Source organism: Maniola jurtina, chromosome 21, assembly GCF_905333055.1.
Source record: "Maniola jurtina chromosome 21, ilManJurt1.1, whole genome shotgun sequence".
NCBI lineage: Eukaryota > Metazoa > Arthropoda > Insecta > Lepidoptera > Nymphalidae > Maniola > Maniola jurtina.
This window is the reverse complement of record NC_060049.1, coordinates 9,880,597-9,902,405: the sequence shown is the minus strand read 5'-3', so window position 1 is coordinate 9,902,405 and position 21,809 is coordinate 9,880,597. Positions and strand designations below refer to the sequence as shown.

At 37.1% G+C, this 21,809-nt stretch overlaps 2 protein-coding genes across 2 annotated transcripts; one reads left to right on the top strand and one right to left on the bottom strand.

Moving 5' to 3' along the window:
• Positions 1-1,239: 1,239 nt before the first annotated feature.
• On the bottom strand, positions 1,240-8,936 carry LOC123876056. The gene is made up of 5 exons (XM_045922183.1): positions 8,228-8,936; positions 7,650-8,069; positions 5,520-5,723; positions 3,485-3,688; positions 1,240-1,368 (listed from the first exon to the last, which is right to left on the bottom strand). Exons 1-5 carry the CDS (start codon positions 8,369-8,371, stop codon positions 1,240-1,242), a joined length of 1,101 nt encoding a protein of 366 aa, XP_045778139.1. The 5' UTR covers positions 8,372-8,936.
• Positions 8,937-10,662: 1,726 nt separating this feature from the next.
• On the top strand, positions 10,663-21,720 carry LOC123876055. Its single transcript, XM_045922182.1, has 5 exons — positions 10,663-12,556; positions 14,227-15,052; positions 19,889-20,006; positions 20,586-20,776; positions 21,394-21,720. The coding sequence occupies exons 1-5, from the start codon at positions 12,237-12,239 to the stop codon at positions 21,718-21,720; spliced, it is 1,782 nt and encodes a 593-aa protein (XP_045778138.1). The 5' UTR covers positions 10,663-12,236.
• Positions 21,721-21,809: the final 89 nt, after the last annotated feature.

Sequence of the window (21,809 nt, the reverse complement as noted above, 5' to 3'; positions counted from 1 at the left end):
TGCAATTATCGAAATTGACAGAAAGCAAAAACCATAGACCTGCAACTAGCACTTATCGAGTTGATTCGATTCGATCAAGATGGTTTGTAAAAAATATCGATTTTTTTTAATATTACTATGAAAATAATAGTCTTTAATCGATTATAACTCGACCACCACCGATTTTGATCATCGATTTCGTAAAATAACATCACTATGGTATGTTTACCGATAAAAATGGAGACTGGATTTCTGTATAGTAACAATTGAAGTACTTTTAAAATGAGGAAAAAATCTCGGGATAGTCAGCACTTTATTTTTTATGCCAAACTGAATTATAAAATAAAACATAAATTATGATAATAATTATCTTCTGACACAAGCGTGGCCCGTGTATGATCATTCTCCTTTTTAATAGCTGCCGACCAACTTTTTGTTTCGGAGCGTACGCCTTGCCACCATTTACTTGCAGTGTCCTTGAATAACAATGGCAACCCGATGCACATGCAATGCACAGCCCAACGTTGCAGTCAGGGCAGTACATGCGACTTAATTGCCTTTTTTTCGGCTTTGGCATCTCGCGCAGTTTCTGCGTTTGAAGCACCCGCTGTCATTCCCTTCCAAAGGAGATGACATGTGCGTTGGAAACGTTGGCCGTGGAATGCTTATATTTTTATATTTTTTGGCAGTTCAAATATAACTTTTTCTCTGAAGTTTTCCAAAGAAAGCGCCCTATTTGTAGCTTGCCTATACAAAAAATATGCGTTCACAAACATATTTTGTAGGATATAAATGCCTATTTTCGCAAACCATCTCATTGATTTGTGCTCACAAGTGTAGTAAGACAGCATTTGGTCGTGACGATCAACACCCTTCATAAGTTGGTTATAAAGAACCACCATGATGGGCTTTGATGTTACAACCGACCGGCCAGCTTCGCGGCGACGTGATCTCGGCCGCCTTACTACCTCTGTCGTTCTATGTGAGTGGTCAGTAGAGATCGACAAAACGTCTCTTTTATCTTTCCATTTCATAACACAAACACCTTTCCGATTATAACGATAAACAAATCCACCTTTGGATAATTTTTCTGGCCACCAAAGCTGGGTTCTTTCTCCTATTACGTTGGAGAGTGCCTGTACAGAATGTTTTTTTTCAGAAGTAAATTTTCTGCAAGGCCTACACTTGTGTAAAAACTGTCCATATATACAGAGTGACCAGTGTATAAATATATCTCTAATAATTTTAAAACAATTTTATCTACATGTCCTTTGCCCCCAACTTCAGTATCAGCAGAACCTTTATACATGTGTAACCTGTGCATGAGACCATGTGGATCGGCTGAGACGTATAATTTGATGCGCCAATTTGGCCGTATTGCCAATCGTCCTCTAAACAAAACCATAGATTCATCAATTACAAGTTCTTTGCTAGGATAGATTATTTCTCTCATTAACTGATCAATATCAGTCGAACTATTCAACTAGGGGAGGTAGGGGAGCATTGGGCACTTTTTTACATAAATGTTAATAAAACTGTTATTTTTTATCATAATAAAAATTGTATTCCAAATATATCAAGCACACATATTTGGCAGTAATTATTGCTAAGAAAAGTTTTGGTATTATAATTAGTTTCAAAGTTATAAAAGATCTTCGAACACATGTCCAAAGTGTCCAAACCTCCCGCTGGGAGGGAGGTTTGGGCACCCCTATAGGGAGGTTTGGGCACTGAATTTAATATGCACGATATTGCTTCACTATATTACTATGCTTAAGTATTATACATAACATTGCTATAAAAATTGTAAGACAAACAGTTTTTCTTATCATAGACTTTAGAAAAATTAAACAATGTGACTTAGAATCAATAATGCACGATGTTGGACTTAATATATTTTAATAATTTATATTTTAAGGAGCATGAGACGGGCCTGCCCGCGAAATCAAATTTAATTTGGTTTTTCGCAATTTTTAAATTAATACGACAACGTAGGCTTATGGTATTTTAATTGCGACAGTGGCAGTATCATCCTCACAGGTTTATATAAAAATCTTTACTTGAAAGGGTCCAGTTTAAGAAATTAATTCTAGTATCAACTATTCTCACAAATTAGTCGATACTCGAATTAATTTCTTAAACTGGACCGAAGCGATGTCGTTCATATACAGTTTTAAGATTTTCAAAAAATCTCCGACATTTTTCTTATTGAAACTTGTGGCCCATGAGAGACTGGTAGCTTCTGGTGTCCTTATCGAAAGCTGAGATTATCTTTTAAAAAATCCCCTTATCCAATTTTTGGATGCAAGTTTCTTCTTGGTCCAGTTATCTGGCATTTTTTTTCAATGGCAGTAGCGTATTCATAAACCAATTCACGTGCCTTCATTTTTGACAGTCTATGGTTTAGTTTAAACGACATTACAAGATATTCTGAATTTTTTTTATTCTTTATCTTTTGTGAGTATTTGAGATGATATAAATTTAGACAAAATATCTTTCACGACGCTACCCTGCTTTATATGTATCTTTGAAGGTTAGACCTGGGTATATCATATTTCATCGCAGTAGTTTTAATTTTTCCTCCTTTAGAAACCTCTTCCAATGTGCGCAAAATAACATCTTTAGGGATTTCACGTCGCTTTAAAAAAAAATGAAAACGGCATTGTCCTGAAAAGAAATGATTAACCATTCAATTCCAATAGGCATATAAAAAAAGCACAAAATTATGACACCAAAAAACACTTAAAAACAGAGGGAGCATTGGGCATGCCCAAACCTCCCTCCTACCTGCGTGCCCAATGCTCCCCATGACCTCACTTTTCAAATAGATTTGAATAAGTTTATTTTTATCAAATGTTGAATCCTAATTGACTGGTAAATATAATCTTCATTAAACACAATAGAAGAAGTTAACACGGATACTTACACTTTCTTGCAGATTTCTGTGTTATGTTTCTTCAAGTCACAATCAAAATATTTACTTCTGTGCGCTACAAACCGTTAAGCGCATGTAATTTGACAACCAAGTGAAATGACAGCTGACTTTTTTGATAAGCGGTGTTGCCAGTTATTAAATTATAGTGCTGTGGTAGAAAACAAAAAATATCTAGAATACATTTTGAGGAATGAGGGGGTGCCCAAACCTCCCGACTGCCCAATGCTCCCCTACCTCCCCTATCAATAGTTCGACCGCCAAATAAATATCTCGAGAAACATCTTCAGATGTAAAATATAGCATTCTCAAAATAAGAAGAAATCTATTTCTGCTCATATAATTACCTAAAGAAAATGTTGCTAAATGAGTTTTTCTCCAGTAATGATTAAATCTATTCAATCCTACTGTTCCCATATAAAAAAGAATCCCCTAAAATGTTAATATCTCCGTTTCATTTGTATTTTTCCACTTTTTTTATTCTATTCTAAGGCTTATGAGGTCTACTCTAGACTATATTTGCATGCCCATTGATCCAAATTACCAATTTAAAAAAATAATATTGAATAATACCTTGAAATAATCCAAAGGTGCCTTATTTTCCGGATTTTCAATGTTCAGCCTAGGCTCCGGTGGCGCTGGGAATTGCTCCCTTTCAATCTCTTCAGCAGTCCACTTGTCTTCAGTCCACACGTCAGAGTCTTCTGTATGAGTGGTATCCGGAGTAGGACTTCTGACCTCTGTTTCAAAGTCGAAGTGCTTACCTAGCTGAAGTGCCTGAGGTGGAATCACTCTCGTCGGATAGTACAGCGGTTTTGATGTCGTGGCCGCATCAAAGGCGTCATCTCCAAAAATTTCCCTAATATCTCTTTGGATATCTGCAGAACTGCGTCGCGATGCCATTGACGTTATAGCAAGTTACGTTATGTACAAATATAGAAATTAACGTCTGCTACGCACAATGGTAGGAGCGTAAGTGGTTTGTACTTGATACGGTCCGTAACAAGCAATGCACAGCCCAACGTTGCAGTCAGGACAGTACATGCGACTTAATTACCTTTTTTTCGGCTTTGGCATCTCGCGCAGTTTCTGCGTTTGATGCACCCGCTGTCATTCCGTTCCAAAGGAGATGGCATGTACGTTGGAAACGTTGGCCGTGGAATGCTTATTTTTTTTTGGAGGTAACAGTTCAAATATGAATTTTTCTCTGAAGTCTTCCAAAGAAAGCGCCCCCATTTGTACCTTGCCTATACAAAAAATATGCGTTCACAAACATAGTTTGTAGGATATAAATGCCTATTTTCGCAAACCATCTCGTTGATTTGTGCTCACAAGTGTAGTAAGACAGCATTTGGTCGTGACGATCAACACCCTTCATAAATTGGTTATAAAGAACCACCATGATGGGCTTTGATGTTACAACCGACCGGCCAGCTTCGCGGCGACGTGATCTCGGCCGCCTTACTACCTCTGTCGTTCTATGTGAGTGGTCAGTAGAGATCGACAAAACGTCTCTTTTATCTTTCCATTTCATAATACAAACACCTTTCCGATTATAACGATAAACAAATCCACCTTTGGATAATTTTTCTGGTCACCAAAGCTGGGTTCTTTCTCCTATTACGTTGGAGAGTGCCTGTACAGAATGTTTTTTTTCAGAAGTAAATTTTCTGCAAGGCCTACACTTGTGTAAAAACTGTCCATATATACAGAGTGACCAGTGTATAAATATATCTCTAATAATTTTAAAACAATTTTATCTACATGTCCTTTGCCCCCAACTTCAGTATCAGCAGAACCTTTATACATGTGTAACCTGTGCATGAGACCATGTGGATCGGCTGAGACGTATAATTTGATGCGCCAATTTGGCTCGATCCTTTGTGTCTCTTTTTTTATGTATTGCCGTATTGCCAATCGTCCTCTAAACAAAACCATAGATTCATCAATTACAAGTTTTTTGCTCGGATATATTATTTCTCTCATTAACTGATCAATATCAGTCGAACTATTAAACTATCAATAGTTCGACCGCCAAATAAATATCTCGAGAAACATCTTCAGATGTAAAATATAGCATTCTCAAAATAAGAAGAAATCTATTCCTGCTCATATAATTACCTAAAGAAAATGTTGCTAATTGAGTTTTTCTCTCGTAATGATTAAATCTATTCAATCCTACTGTTCCCATATTATTACTATTATTATTATTTATTTAATTAATTATTTAATTAGAACGGACCTTTTAAGTCCAATAACACTAATTAAATTACACAATAAAAATAAATTTCAATAATCTAATATGTCAACTATAAATACTCGCAAAAGTGCAGGATCAGACCTATGAGGTCAGCCCATTTGTCAGCAAATATGTCACAGCGAGGGGACTCCTTCAGCAGCGCGTTCAGCGCCACCAAAGTGAAAATACCATTTTAAATATTTGCCATATAAAAAAGAATACCCAAAAATGTTAATAGCTCCGTTTCATTTGTATTTTTCCACTTTTTTTATTCTATTTTGAGGCTTATGAGGTCTACTCTAGACTACACTTGCATGGCCATTGCCCATTGATCCAAATTACCAATTTAAAAAAAAAATTGAATAATACCTTGAAATACTCCAAAGGTGCCTTATTTTCCGGATTTTCAATGTTCAGCCTAGGCTCTGGTGGCGCTGAGAATTGCTCCCTTTCAATCTCTTCAGCAGTCCACTTGTCTTCAGTCCACTCGTCCGAGTCTTCTGTATGAGTGGTATCCGGAGTAGGACTTCTGACCTCTGTTTCAAAGTCGAAGTGCTTACCTAGCTGAAGTGCCTGAGGTGGAATCACTCTCGTCGGACAGTACAGCGGTTGATGTCGTGGCCGCATCGAAGGCGTCATCTCCAAAAAGAACAATGGGTAATTTTGTATGGAACCCGTACCCACCGTGTAGCATTTTAGACTAGGTGTCATTTAGAAGAGGCATAACTGACTGACAGAAAAATGAATGAACGAATGAATGAATGAATGGGAGACCGAAGTTATGATAACTTCTTTTTTGCATTTTTAATTGCCAAGTATTATAACAATAGCATATTTTTCTGTTCTATAAACCAAATGAACAACCAGACATTCTTCCATTCTAAAAAGAGACCATCAGCTTAAAAGCTAAGACGTTCTCTCTTCCTTACCTCCATACCGTTCGTTTTTGCTACGGGCAAAATATTAAATAAAAAACCATCAATCTTAAAAAGCACAGTTTTATTACAGAACAAAGAAGCATCATTTTTATATGGTATTGCTACTTTCAATTATTACATCGTCCCAGGCATTTGCCGGACCAACGAAGTTATCTAGGTGCCTACCCACACCTAAGTACCATATTATGCTAACAGTGTGGGCACAGGCGCCTAGAGTTCTCATACCTGTCATGCAGGAACAATAATATGCTGCGATAGCTTCTCTGCCCTGGATGTTCTCTTTAAGCAAAATATATGTGTAATATATTTTATTCGAGACGTGCCTCGATAATATGCGGCCTCTAATTAATGAGCAGTTTTCTGTCACCAGCCCATGCTCCGCCATACTAGGGCTAGGGCTAGAAGATACCTCTATATTATATAAACCATCTCCACCTCGCAAATGCTCGGCAACGTACGATCTAGCGAGTTTTAAATGGTATGTTCCCAAACTGAATAAAATGACGTCTTCTTCTGTCAATTGTGGAAATGGTATTAATGTAGCCGTCATTGTAGTGAACACCGCCCGTTGTCGATTTATATTTTCTGTGACTACATAATTGCCCAGTATATTGTGTTCGTTTATTCTTTGAGCTATTATTCCGATAAAGGCTTGGGCATGCTCATTGTCCGTCAGAGGTTGCCTAAATGCATTTATAAGTGCTCCTGCAATGCGAAAGTCTGTAAACACGTGAGGGAGTGTTTTATTAATAAGTGTATGCCTGAATATCTTGTAGTCTCTTTTGAACCATCCATTTATGACTTCAATGACCCATCGCACTATTGTGATTTGTCGAGATTTATTTGCTTGTATGTCTGTGAGCTGTGTGGCATGTCTGTCTTTGCTCGGCGGCATATGGGCAACATAACCTGCACTTTCTATTTCTGGTATAGAGTCTCTGAACCCTCGATCTAAGATAAAAACGTCATCTGTTTGTAATACTATATGCACTGGGGACGTGGTATCATTCATAATATCACTCATGATTTGGGCATCCGTTTTGGTTGCAGCGTATGGTCCACATATATCTATAATATAGCCGTCTGGGCATGTAATTAAAAAGGGTTTTAACAGGTTTTTGTACTTGTGTAAGCTGTAGGTTTTTTTTTGAAACAAAAAGTTTTTACTTTTCTGGACGTATATATATGAACCATCACATAGAACTATCGCCACTGGATTTAAAGGGTTGGAGTATAAATATGATGGCACTGCAAGGCTGTGAGCTATGATATCATTACGGCTTATATGATTAAAACCTAAATGGCGAACAACAAAGTCCTGCGTCAAGCAGTTTCGTGCAGTTTTAAGTAAAACGCCAATCGTTTTTCGAGATACACCTATTTGTGAGGCTATACGAGTATTTGGTTCACCAGACCTAAGTTTTAATAAATAGACACCCAGTGCAGTTTTTGGTCTTTTACATTGAGCTAAAAGAGACGGTGTTTCACTTAAAATGGTTGAGAATTGTTGGTGTGTTAAGCCAGTTAGGTAAAATAGATCCTCAGGTGAAATGTTTTTTACATTGTCAAAATCTATATTTGTCTTATGTTTATATGCAGCTCGTAACGTGTCGATCATGTCTTTTAGCTGATCTGGCGTGAATATCGTCTCCCCATTTTCATACAGGGAGCTCCAATCATTTGAGTTGATGTGATGTGCACAAATGCGTGCATTTTCAGGAACGTATACGCTATAATCAACTAACAAAAGTACTTTTATAAAGCTGGACACTCTATGAAGTTCTTGGTTGATGCACCCGCGGAATAAGCAGTGACGCGCCGTATTTGCAACCCGCCTATAAGTTGGAACCGACGTTGGTTGCATGGTTGGTTGCTCTGGATTTCCGAGTTCTTGGTTTTGTTCTTGTTCGAACCTGGCTTGCTGTCTTCTTCCAGCTACCCAACAACGATGACACATATATTGGACTTGATTGAGGGCCATCTAAAAGAAAAAAACCTCAAGTTATCTTCATGTTATTTTTTATTTGAGGGCATACTTTGACGTTACGTATTAGGTATGAGTAAACACAAAGACACTGCAAGAGCAAATACTACTAAGTCATATGTATGATAAATGAAAACAGTTAAGTTTTTACTAACCTCATTTATGTTAATCCGTTCCATCACGTACTCTGTGAAGCCTGGATTGTCTTCCAAATAGTCTCGCGTCAGATGATGCCGGTTTCGGTCACGTAGTACTGATCTTGTACACGTAATACACACTACACGGCGTTCACCTTCCATTTCGTCAAATCCAGTCGTTAAGCAATACACTAAAGTCCGTTGTGAAGGCTGAGGTTGTAGGTAAAACAATGATAAAAAAACTAAGATGACAAAAATGCGCGCGCTCAAAGATAGTTCCAAACAGGTACTACCCGTACAGATAAAGAATGGGATTAGAAATGGCGGCAAAGTAGGCCGGTTTTGTCAGCATAAACGGGATGTATAGCGACAATCCGCTAAGTGCGAGTGAGAGGTTAGAAAGCGACGCCATTTTCAATACCATTCTTTATGTGTACGGGTAGTACTAACTAGTAACTTGGCGAGAACAAAAGATCGAGGCGGCGCGGCGGAGGTACTGACGCCACACTATCTATCTCACTTGCACTTATGCACATTTATATCGCGAACATGTTGAATGCGCTTGAGGGAAATTCGATGATTTTCGGCATTTTTAACGCCGAATATCTTTTTTCCCCCATGAGCTACAAAGTTGGTGTCATACAACAAGTTTAAATATTTTCAAAGACCTTTCTAATGGTACCGGTTTCAATTTGCTACAAGGGTGGGTACGTTTTGTTCCATGTTCTTTCCTCTCTCTTCTAGATATCTCTTTGGATATCTGCAGAACTGCGTCGCGATGCCATTGACGTTATAGCAAGTTACGTTATGAACAAATATAGCAATTAACGTCTGCTTCGCACAATGGTAGGAGCATAAGTGTAGTGTACTTGATACGGTCCGTAACAAGCAATGCACAGCCCAACGTTGCAGTCAGGGCAGTAAGTACATGCGACTTAATTACCTTTTTTTCGGCTTTGGCATCTCGCGCAGTTTCTGCGTTTGATGCACCCGCTGTCATTCCGTTCCAAAGGAGATGGCATGTGCGTTGGAAACGTTGGCCGTGGAATGCTTATATTTTTTGGAGGTAACAGTTCAAATATGACTTTCTCTGAAGTCTTCCAAAGAAATCGCCCCCATTTGTACTTTGCCTATACAAAAAATATGCGTTCACAAACATAGTTTTTAGAATATAAATGCCTATTTTCGCAAACCTCGTTGATTTGTGCTCACAAGTGTAGTAAGACAGCATTTGGTCGTGACGATCAACACCCTTCATAAGTTGGTTATAAAGAACCACCATGATGGGCTTTGATGTTACAACCGACCGGCCGGCCGACGTTGGTATTTATACTTAATTATTATTTATCCATAACAAGGAATACCTTGATGTTTGGATTTGTATGTTAAGGGGGATGTAACTCAGTGGGATGTATCTGCTGGGCGGACATATAAGTAATGACATAGTAAAAGTTTAAAAGTGCTATAAGGATCTAGATATGAACGGATGATTAGACAAGCCAATCTTAATATCTGTTCCAGAATATTTATTATGGATGAACTATTATTAACAAGACTTTAAACTTCTCGCCACTCAAATAGAAACTCTCTCGAATCAAGCTCTTAGTCTCGGCTCTCTGAACAATGACTTAATCTACAATGCAGAAGTAATCAAGACTAAATTACAAAACCTCTCGACGAGATTAAACGATGATTTAAATAATTACTTCAGAATGGTAAATGTTCCCGAAGTGGATGAAATTAGTGAAATTAGTGAAATTCAGCTCAAGGCAGAAGAAAGTTTAGCGGAACTAATTGTAAAATTAAAAATATTTCAGAATAAAACGGAGATTTCATCGACAAATAGGGCAACTGATACTATAACATCATGTCGTCTACCTAAACTGAATCTTCCAGAATTTGAAGGGGATATACTAAGCTGGCATCAATTTTGGGATCAGTTCCAGTCAAATATCGACAAGAGAAATATAACAGAAGTGGACAAATTATTATATCTTAAATCCTCGTTGAAAGGAGAAGTTAGAAAGGCTATCGAAGGTCTTGACACAACGAATAAGAACTACAGCATTGCGATTAAAACTCTTAAAGAAAGATATGGAAAGGATTCTCATCTAGTTGATGCACATTACTCGGCACTATCGAAGGTGGCTACGTCCGAATCGACAATAACGTCATGTCGAAGAGCACTCAACGAGATAGCGAAACATTTGAGAGTTCTTGAGTCATTGGGAGAAGACGTGAACCATAACCACCTACGTCATCTTATATTCAGTAAATTTCCTGAAGATCTTATTTACGAGTTGAAATTGAAAACCAAAGATGATTCCATAAGCGAAATACGAAAGGAATTGGAAAAAAGAATCACGGCTAGGGAAGATGCTAATAGAATTACTAATGGAAGCAACACTAAGGAAGCGGAAAATTATACAGTTGAAACTTTACACGTAACTCAGGAAAACCGAGGGCGAAGTCATTACTAACTCATGGAGCCATGTATTATTCTCGGCAGCTGGCAAATTATAATCTTGGTCTGCACATCGAGAACACAGGCGATGGATATATGATTTTATGGAATGAAAGTATCACAGGTAGAGGAGGTAATGAGATAGCTTCATGCATTTTTAAGATACTTAGTAGTATTACACTAAACAAAGAAAATTTAATCATTTGGAGCGATAACTGTTGTGGTCAAAATAAAAATAAAATGTTTTTATTTTTATGGGCATTTTTGACTTTCAAGAAAGCTTTTAAGACCATTGAACACAAATTTTTGATAAGTTGGCATTCTTATCTCTCATGTGACCGAGACTTCGCAATGATTGAAAAACGAAAACGGGTGACAAAATGTATGGTGCCCGATGACATAAAACATCTTATTGAAAATGCTCGGTTCAAACAACCATTTCGGACTATTACAATGAGTACTGAAGATTTTTATGATTTTAAGTTGGCTGCAGAAACCTTTTTAAACACGACGACACTGCAAATTTCAAAAGCGCGTCACCTGAAATTTGATAGTGAAGAACCGTTCGTAATTCGAATGAAAGAAGCACATAGTTTTACGGAGAGCTGGAAAGTTGTGAATCTTCTAAAACGAAGCAAGACGCTTAATGACATTTCTGCATACACATTGCCTAAACTAAATTGTAAAAGCAAAATTACTGAGGAGAAGAAAAAAGATCTTTTAGCAATGATTCCCTATCTTAGAAATGAAGATCACCGAAAACATTATGAAGATATTTTGAACTAAACTAAAAACTTACATGTTCTTACGAATGTTTAAATTGTTGTAGTAATATAATACTTTAATTTTTTTTTTGTTAATAGTTTGAAAGATGATTGTTTACTTTTATCGTTACGTTTGTCACAGCCCTAGTTTTTTATACAATATGAATACTTGCAGTAAATAAGGCACTAAGTACCAAAAAGTTAAAAATCAAACTAAGTAAGTTCGGTTCTAAATGCCGCCCAACAACACAAATAAAGCACTAAGGACCCAGCATGGTATTTTTCTAACAAAATAATGGTATGAAGTTCGCGCGAGTACTACGTGCCATGGGTTCGGTTTTTTAGAAGGCACTAAAGACCATTGGCGTCAGATTCATTTTGTATCAAAATGGCCGACTTCGACGCGCGTCAGTCCAATGTAAGTGGTGCAAATAAAAGGAAAAAACAGTGTTCAACTTCAAGTTTTGAAAGAAAACGACGAAAAACACATGGCCAAGAATATATTTCAACATCTGAAAAAGTCATTCCTGCAGTTTCTGCTCCTGGTGCCGAGGTAAAACAAACAATAATTTTGATATGGTTATTAGCCAATTTCTAAGGAATATTGATAGTGACGTGCAGAGTGTGTGACCATAAAGCGGGTTGCAGACCGAAAACTAAGCTATTCCAAAGCTAAGCTAGGGAAGCTAGGCTAAGCCAAACTAAGCTAAGATAGAAATAAATGGCGTGCACACAAAGAGCTAAGCCAAAGCTCAGTTAGTGTTGCGGAGTTCAATTAGACGGACGTCAGGCGCTTGCTATGAATATAATCGATGAAGAAAGTTCCGATGATGAATACGTTACACATAGAAAAAGAAGATTAATACTGACTTATTATTATTATATAAGAAAACGACATTCTAGACCTTGGATATGTCAACACATTGAATCTCGGCACGCAAGTGGAGAGTTTAGAACTTTATTTTACGAATTAGATGATGAACATTTTCAGTTATATTATCGTGTTACAAGAGTTCAGTTTTATGATTTGTTATCATTGATTATCGGAGATATTACTAAACAAGATACTAACTATCGGAAGGCTATAACCCCAGAAGAAAGATTAGCTATTTGTTTAAGGTAAGCAAAACTATTTTAATTAAAAAAAACATTTATTTATATTTGTTATTGGTAAATGCCAAAAGGTTACAAATTATCTAAGTTATCGTTTTGAGTTGGCGTCGAAAATGTGGATGATGATGAGTACCCATATTGATAAGTCTGCCTAGACAAATAACTTTCATAATTTTCCTCTGCTTCGTTTACAATTTGAAAAAGCTTTTTTTTTACATCTCTTTGTATCCAATCGGGAAGCTTTTTAGTTGACTCGCACATACTGTCAAAAAATAAATTTAACGGATGTCTGTGTTTCTCCGCCTCTTTTGCCTCCTCAGCCTTCCGTTGCTCTCTTTGCTCACATCGCTTCATAAAATCGTTATCGACTTTCTGAAGTAAGTCGTTTAATGATGCGTCATCGGCAACTTTTCTTTTTTTTATCCTTGGTGGTTCGGAAGTATTTTCATCATCATCATTCGGAATTTCTTCGAAAATCTCAGTACTTTGACTTTCGGTTGATGTACTGGGCAATGTATTTTGACTTTCGATCGAAGTACCGGGCAAAGTATTTTGACTTTGAGTTGATGTACTGGCCAAAGTATTTTTATCATTAATTGATACGTTACCAGTTCTCTTACGGTTTTTCATGTGGGGTAAAAGAAATTCGAGTAACTCGGCATATTTCCATTTTTTTTTTTTTTTTTTTTTTTTTTTTTTTATTAACTATCAAATATTGAACGTATTACAAATGCTTTTAACACAACAAAAAAACCACTAAGGTTTAGTATGTTGCTTATCATTCCGTCCATTAATCGATTTTGGGTATAGTACTTCCATAAATAATATATACATTATTTATAGAAGCACTAGGGAACATTACAAGATAATAATTTGTTATTTTTAATTTTTCAAAAATGGGAATTGTTAATATTTGTTTTGAAAGTATGATTTTAACTTGTGTTTAAGGTTAAATTCGGTAAGTCCTGACCTAAAAGTATTATCTAAACTATTTATTAGGCGAGGGATCATGTACGCGCTGGTGCGCTCACCATATTTATTTTTTGCAAAGATGGTAACTAGTTTTTTTTGAGTTACTTTGCGTGTCTGAATTTTGTTAATAACTTCCTTTTGTATGGCTAAATTAAAAAATTGTTCTTTCAGAAGCGTAAATTGTACTTTGTCATAAATATTAATCACTTTACAATACTTAAATATAAGATTTTCATTATTTTTTGCAAGTAGTTTAATATTAAGAGGAACAATGGTTTTTAAAATCCTTAGTTGCAACTGATAAACATGTTGTAAGTGCGACTTGTCGGTTCGACCATAGCTACTCAACCCATAAGCAATTATGGAGTCGGCAAGAGCATTGTACAGCATCAATTTGACTTTAAAATTTAACCTCTTTCTAATTATAAATAAGTTTGCCAAGAATGCTCTGAGCTTATCACATACATGCTTTATGTGCTCATGCCAGTTGAACTTATGGTCAATTATTAATCCTAAGTATTAGGATTAATAATTGTTAATGATCCTAGTTATTTGCCGGAGAAGCAGCCTGACCACTTGTACTGGCTTTCATCCTTTTGAGTGACTCTCGATGACTATCTCGTAATTTTTTCCACTCATTCTTCGCAGTTTTCACTGTAACAAACACCAAGTCAAACTTAGTAATAAATATTTATGTGTTTCAGGTTTTTAGCTACTGGCGACTCCTTTAGAACAATTGGATACAATTACAGAGTGGGTAATAATACAGTTTCTTTGATTGTTAAAGATGTGTGCAATGCACTTTGGATTCATTTGCAACCAATATATATGAAGTTACCGACAGAAAGTGAATGGGAAGTAATTGCAGAAGACTTTAATGATAAATGGCAATTCCCTAACTGCCTTGGTGCCGTGGATGGGAAGCATATCTCAATAAAATGCCCTCCTCAGTCGGGTTCTAATTATTTTAATTATAAAAAATTTTATTCTGTCGTCCTTCTCGCAGTCGTTGATGCACACAAAAGATTTATTATAATAGACGTTGGTTCAATGGGCCGATTTAGCGACGGAGGTATTTTTGCAGATAGTGCATTTGGCCACAAATTACAAAACGGGCAATTAAACTTGCCCAATCATAAACCTTTAACGCCTGATGGCGATCCAACACCTTTTGTGTTTATAGGTGATCAAGCATTCCCATTACAAAAACACTTTATGAGGCCGTACCCACGGAGTACATGTTTAGATAACAGAGCAAAAAACACCTTTAACTATCGTCTCAGTAGAGCACGAAATGTAGTAGAAAATGCGTTCGGCATATTAACAGCGCGATTTCGTGTGTTTCGTCGACCATTTGAATGTCAATTGGAACTAGTGGACGTCATTACAAAGACTACCTGTGTCTTGCACAATTATTTAATGTCTTCAAGAACGACAACTAGTAACGGCAATACCGTCAATATTGAAGAACAGCAAACTTTAAGATCAGTACAATACGACAACTTACGAGCAACTAGAGAAGCATTTCGTGTCAGAGAGTTATTTTGTAATTATTTTAATAATGTAAATTAGATTAAACTTGAAATAAAAAATAATTAAACTCACCGTCTGGTATGTCTGGATTACTTATTTCCTCCACTATTTGTTTCCATACAACATCCTTTTTAATTAAATTGTGATAGTCCTTTAACTGTGTGTTCCATAACACAGGAAATTGTTTAACAACTTCGATAAATTGCTCCATATTCGCTACGAAACGACCGTGCGTACGACAAAGGACACTGGACAGCACTGGCGAAGGATGTGCGAAGGGCGTGCGGGGAAGGCGGGAGGGACATAGCTTAGCTCGCGTAGCTGCGCATCGGCATACACAACTAACATAGCTTCGCATATTTTAGTTAGCTCACATAGCTTAGTTCACATAGTTTGCGGTCTGCACACAAGTATGGAAAACTGCGTCAGCTATGCGAGCTAAGCTAAACTAACTTAGCTTAGCTCTTGGTCTGCAACCCGCTTTAAGATCATCGTATTTAGATTTTTAAGTGTGTCTCATGTTTCGTGATTATCATTTTTAAGGTTCTATCTACTTTAAATGATATCTTTATCTAGAGATGTAGAAAAACTTAAGATGATCTTTATTTTACAACCGAATCGATCGTATCGATTTATCGATCATTGATTCCTTGAATTATATCGAACTTTTCTCGATAACTTATTAATCGATTAAGTTACATAGAATGTTAGAACAAGCATATAAATTGAAGAAATTATTCTTCTTTTTTTGCTATATTCCTTTTTACCCGATTACGTAACAGGAAGGTTATGATTTTAGTAGAATATGTGCGAATATTTTTATGCATGTTTGCAAGTGTCTCACAATGTCTAAACTACTTAACCGATTTTAAATATTATGATGACATTTCATTAAGGACGTCTTGGTTGTTGCTGCGATAAAGTTTAGTTTTTTTAGCCAATATATCTGTGGATATATAATCAAAATAAATATTATTTAATAATAATAGTAGTTTTCTTATTAGTGCATGTAATTTTGAACTTTTATTCCTAGACGTAACGCCAGTGAAAACAGAAGGTATTTATTTGTTATTTCTTATTACTAAAATATCATCTACTATATTTTCATTCAAGTTGTAACGCAAATTATTCATTACATATTTTAAGGAAGAAAATAGGCGCTCAACGCTAACTTGCGTAGCAGGCACTGCAAGCACCACTTTTGCCAGGCGATATATTTGAGGTTCGGTAGCGCCTTCTTTTCCCAAAATGATAATATATCCTCTTTTGGCGTAAGACGAGGATGGTTGGAAAAGTTTTGTAAAACAGTCAAAATATCAGCCCGTGTTTGAATGTATCGAATGCGTTGTTCAGATCTTCTCACTTGTTCTGTTTGAGACAAAATCATTTCAATTTCATCTTCTATTTCCGATACACGCGAAGAAGTAGTTGGACGGTCTGTATCATCTTCTTGTATTAAAAATCTTTCACTGCTCCTAGTTTTAACATTTTCATCCAAGTAGTATTTAAATGTTGAACTGCTATAGTTTCTTCTGTAATCGATGAAACCACTTGAAATCGTGGATCCAAATACAATGCACTAACAAAAGTAGCATTGGTCATCAGAAGGTTTTGTCTGTTTTCATAAATACGCAAATCTGTTGTCCAAGAGGTGTTGACACGTGTGATGTTTCTATGAAACATTTTGTCCAGTGGTAAAAGAAGTCGCCCAGAGTTAATTGTACTTCTTGTAAAATTTTCGTGCATATTTTGGCAGGTTTCAATGCATTTATCAAATCATCAATTGCGTCCCATGTTGTGTTTGACAAATACAAAGGTTCTCCGGGTGTTTCAGAACAGCAGTCTCTTAAACTTTTCAACCGCTCAAGCATATCAAATGTTGAATGCCAGCGAGTGCTATTGTCCAAAATGGCTTTATTTTTGTGTGCTGATTTTATCAAGTTTGTCATTGTAGGCGTTCGGAGTTTCCTGACGACATTGCGCGCTTGTTCTATTAAGGGTTGATATTCATCTTCTTTTAACGCATCTTGTACAGCGAGCTGCAGTGAGTGAGCAGCGCAGCGCATGGAATTGATAGAATATGGTTCTGAATCTTCAGACTGAAAAGTGACCTCCAGTATTCTATCCTCGTATTCTTCTAAATCTTAATCCGAGTCTTCGTCACTTATCTCGTCTTCTCTATCTTCTATTAATGTTTCATTTATCAAACGGGTCAATTTCAACATATTTGCACCATTATCCGATGTGATCGAATAAATTTGATCAACGCTCATTTTGATTTTTTTTATTATGTATAATAATTTTTCTCGTAAGTACTCTGAAGTGTTTTTATCCCACATTTCTGCTATACCCAAAGTATTAACAACCACTGACCCGTTTTCGATGTATTGAGCGTTGACGGCGAAAAATGTTCGATCCAGGCGGGTAGCACTGTCGATTTTTAATGAAATAAGTCTGCCTTTAATATCTTTAGCGATATCTTGTCGTATTTGTTCAGCTGTTGCTGTAATTGATGCTCTTATTGACCGCGAGTTTAAAGTTTGAGCTTCTTTTGGGCCGATGGAAGTCATAGCTATAATATTTCTAAATGCCATATCATCTATTAGTGAAAAGGGCCTTCCGTGCACAGTCACCAAGTCCACGCACTGTGTACGCAAATAATTAAGTTTTTGAGTATTTTTTTTTAGAAGGAGTTTGGTTACTATTATCAGAAATGTTTGAAACATTCAAATCATTTTCATGATTTGATTGTGTTACTTTGCTTTGATTTAATTTGTTGCGATCACTTACTATTTTGTACTCATCTGGATGATGGGACGATAAGTGATAGAGAAGGTTAGTTCCGTGTTCACCCTGAAAGGATAATATAACTATATTATAATAGTCAGATATATCAGATATAGTCTCGGCAACCGCCGAGTTTATTGCTGGTTCTTCTCGGTAGGAACGGCATTCCGAACCAGTGGTAAATTATTTGACGATTCAAAAGCACTTGTAAAAGTTTATTTGAATAAAAATCTATTCTATTCTATTCTATTCTAGATATACCGGGAGCCGGTAACACTAAAAATCCCGCCATTCAGAATCGTAAACTCTTTATGGGAGTTAGTAGGTAACAATAAAATTAGTCTGGCGACGAGGCGACGGCAAATGTTAGCAATGCACGTGTATTTGCTGCGATAAACCTAGGATGGAATGAAATATCAAATATGAAAGGTGCCTACTTGCCTAGCGTTACGCTCCGTACCCCGGAGTGCGACGTTGCCACGCGATTTGGCAACGTCGCACTCGCGAGCATAGGATCTAGGTAAAACACAAACGCAAAATATTTTTCGGTATCGAAATAATTTTGATTATGCTATGAATATCGGTATGATAAATATCTATACCGGTATGAACCGGTAGTGTAACCGTAAATCTTAACCGGTTTCGGTCTACCTTTAAAAGAAAGCGTTACCATTATTTTATACCGGTAGCGTACCCTTATACCTTAACCGCAATCAGTCCCTGCTTAGAGCCTTATTTAAGTTACTTAGAATAGGACTTTAAGTTTTCCTAAGGCTGATTAGAAAATGTAAGTTTATTGTCACTGCTTAATAAGTTGAGATACTTAATTTTTGTTAAATAAAAGCATTTTTTTGTAATCATAACCACGTGAAGTTTAAAATAAAAGAAATATGCTGTTAAGATGATTTATTATTTGAAACACAAATTCCTCCACTTTTTTGTTTTGGTACTTAAGAGCCTTTTTTATTTCTGGTATTCATTTTACTTCCTTCATTTGTGAGAAATTATACAGCAAGGTAAAAGATAAAATTTTGGAATTAATCAAATCATTTGAAAAATTAGCATTAACAACTGATATTGGTCTGACTCTTGCTCTGGAGTGTCGCTGATAAGTTTCACTTGTCACGGAAACGTCTTACTTTGAATAAAATTATTTGAATTTTGAATTGAATTTCTTAACATTTCAAAGTTATTGCATTTAACCTAGCTATAGGTAGCATATAGCCTTAAATTAAACCCTTTAGTAAGTAAAAACTTCAATAACTCAATATTTAACGATTCCCTTCGTCTTTATCTTATCGACCTTTAACACGACCGCCCTGTGGTAAAACGACTTTTTCCAAAAAAAATATAGCCTATGTTAATCGAAATGATGTAAGGATTCCAACGATACTCCATATGTCCAAATCTATTGAGCAGTTCAAAAATTATGGTGGAATTAAGAAAGTTACATACATAGGTACATGAACCCTAAAAACATCACACTCTTTTTTGGGCAGTCGTGTAAAAATGGCGCATTCAAGCCGGAATCGGGCATCAACGATAGTTTGCTCAAACGCGAACGAAATACACTAGAAAGGAACTTCTATAAACAATACTCACCTCTGGTTTTATTTCGAATGCATCACTATATTATAATAGTCTAAGTACGTACCATTATTAGCAGTTTACCACAATGTATACAAATAAATAAACTCGTGCGCGTTTGAATTGACAATTCAATAGACAATGCCTGCCTAGTGAAACAAGTGACGGCCGACAGTTCACCCCGCGGCCCGCTCCCCCGCAATTTTGTTCGTGCGTGTGCTCGACTTCGGTCGAACGTCTTTTGTTTCACGTTTTGGTAAATTTTGGTTATTTTACCGCCCCCGCCCCTTGAAGGCGCCCGGTGCGGTCGCACCGCTCGCACCGCCCTAGGACCGGCCCTGCGGCCGTCTGCCTACGCACATTCAGGTCATCATCGCATCGCAACCAAAAAGTAGCCTAGACGAGCTGGCTACTTTGGCGGACACGATAACAGACATAATCGGTACATCGACATCACAGATACATCAGCTGGCCGCGCCGCCCGCGCCACCCGCGGCGGCGAGCTCCGAGGTTAATGAACTTAAACGGGCGATTACCGAATTGACGCGGCAGGTGGCCGCTCTAGCTTCGTCGTCACGTACCCGCTCCCGTTCGAAGTCACGCGATGGCGCCGACGTTCCCGGAGCCAGTCCCATGATGACGTAGCGTTGGAGGCCTTCTGCTGGTATCATCGGAAGTTTCGCGAAAATGCGACTAAGTGCCGGGCGCCGTGTACTACACGTGAAGAGGATAGGTTAGTTCCGATTCGCCCAATCATGGACCACTTTAACAATACTATGAAAAGTATTTACAGCCCAGGTAAACAATTATCACTTGACGAGTCGATGGTTTTATGGCGAGGTCGACTAATATTTAGGCAATACATAAAAAACACGCCACAAATATGGAATTAAGTTATATGTTCTCGCAGAACCAGATGGCACGGTCTTAAAATTCCAAGTATATAGTGGTGCAAACGATAGTACATCAGGAAAAGGTCACACAGAAAAAAATGTACTGAAGTTGCTCGAAGAAAGACTGGACTCTGGACATAGCGTGTATATGGACAATTATTATAATTCCTACAATTTAGCGGTAAAATTATAAGAACGTCAAACATACTGCACAGGCACTTTGGGTAAAAAAAGAAAAAATAACCCAGTTGATCTCGGATCAGTTACACTCAAAAAGGGAGAAAACAAATCATTGTTCTTGAATGGTGTCCACATTGGCAAATGGAGAGACAAGCGGTACGTGCTCTATATATCCACAGAACATGATGACGAGATGATGGAAGTTGCTAACAAGAGAGGACAAGTGTTATTGAAACCCACAGCTATCGTCCATTACAACAACTTTATGTCTGGGGTAAACCTTCAAGACCAATGTTAGCCTATTATCTATGCCAAAGAAAGACGCTGCGCTGGTACAAAAAACTTTTTATACATATTCTCCAAATGAGCATGAGTAACGCGATTTACTTATTTGATAAATACTCAAGTGGTGACAAGTTAAATCTTTATAATTTTCGATTAGCAATCTTAGAAAAGCTTTTGCCCGAGCCTGGCCCATTTCAGCAAATGAAGTCCCTAAGGATACAACATAATTTGACGATAACTGAAAACTTTAATTTGCGCGAAAAACGACAAAGTAATACCACAAAGTAGAAAATTAAACATCTTTAAAGTTACATAAACACTTCTTTTTATTTAATTTACACCCCGAGTCCAGTTCACAGGCACGCGTCTACATTCTTACTTTTTTGCCCTCTTGTCTCGCATCTTCTTTCTCCCTTTCACATCTCACTCACCGCACATCTTGCATCTCTGTCATTTCCTTACGTTCCATTTCGCAATGCATTCCCACATTCGGCCTCTCCTGATCTTATGTCTGTCCTCAGACATTCATCTCTCTTTCATAATGTTTCCTCTTTCAATACAAACCATCATCTTTCATACACCATTACACTTCTGACAATATTTCAGAGTATAGTCTCTGAGATAGAATATGAAAATTTTCTAAGAACGTCGACATCATCCTCAGACCAAGCTGAAGTGGTAACAAATCCATCGGTTTCCCACAATTGTGGAAAACAACATCATGATCCAGTTTCACCTACAAGACATACTCAAGAACCACCTCTCAATAATGAAGTCCAGGAAATTCAGATAGACTGCGATAATACCCTTATTAACCGTTTTGTTGATATTCCTAATTCAGAAATATCAGACATATCAGAAAGCATCCTAAACCCTCATGCTACACAATACATTCTTCTAATAATGCCCGGCTCAATTGGGGAATGTGATTAAAACAGCATGAACATTCACTTGTCCCGGCCATTATGAATAATGCCCACCCTATCTTGGGCAAAGTAAAAAAATAGGTGAACTGTAGTGTT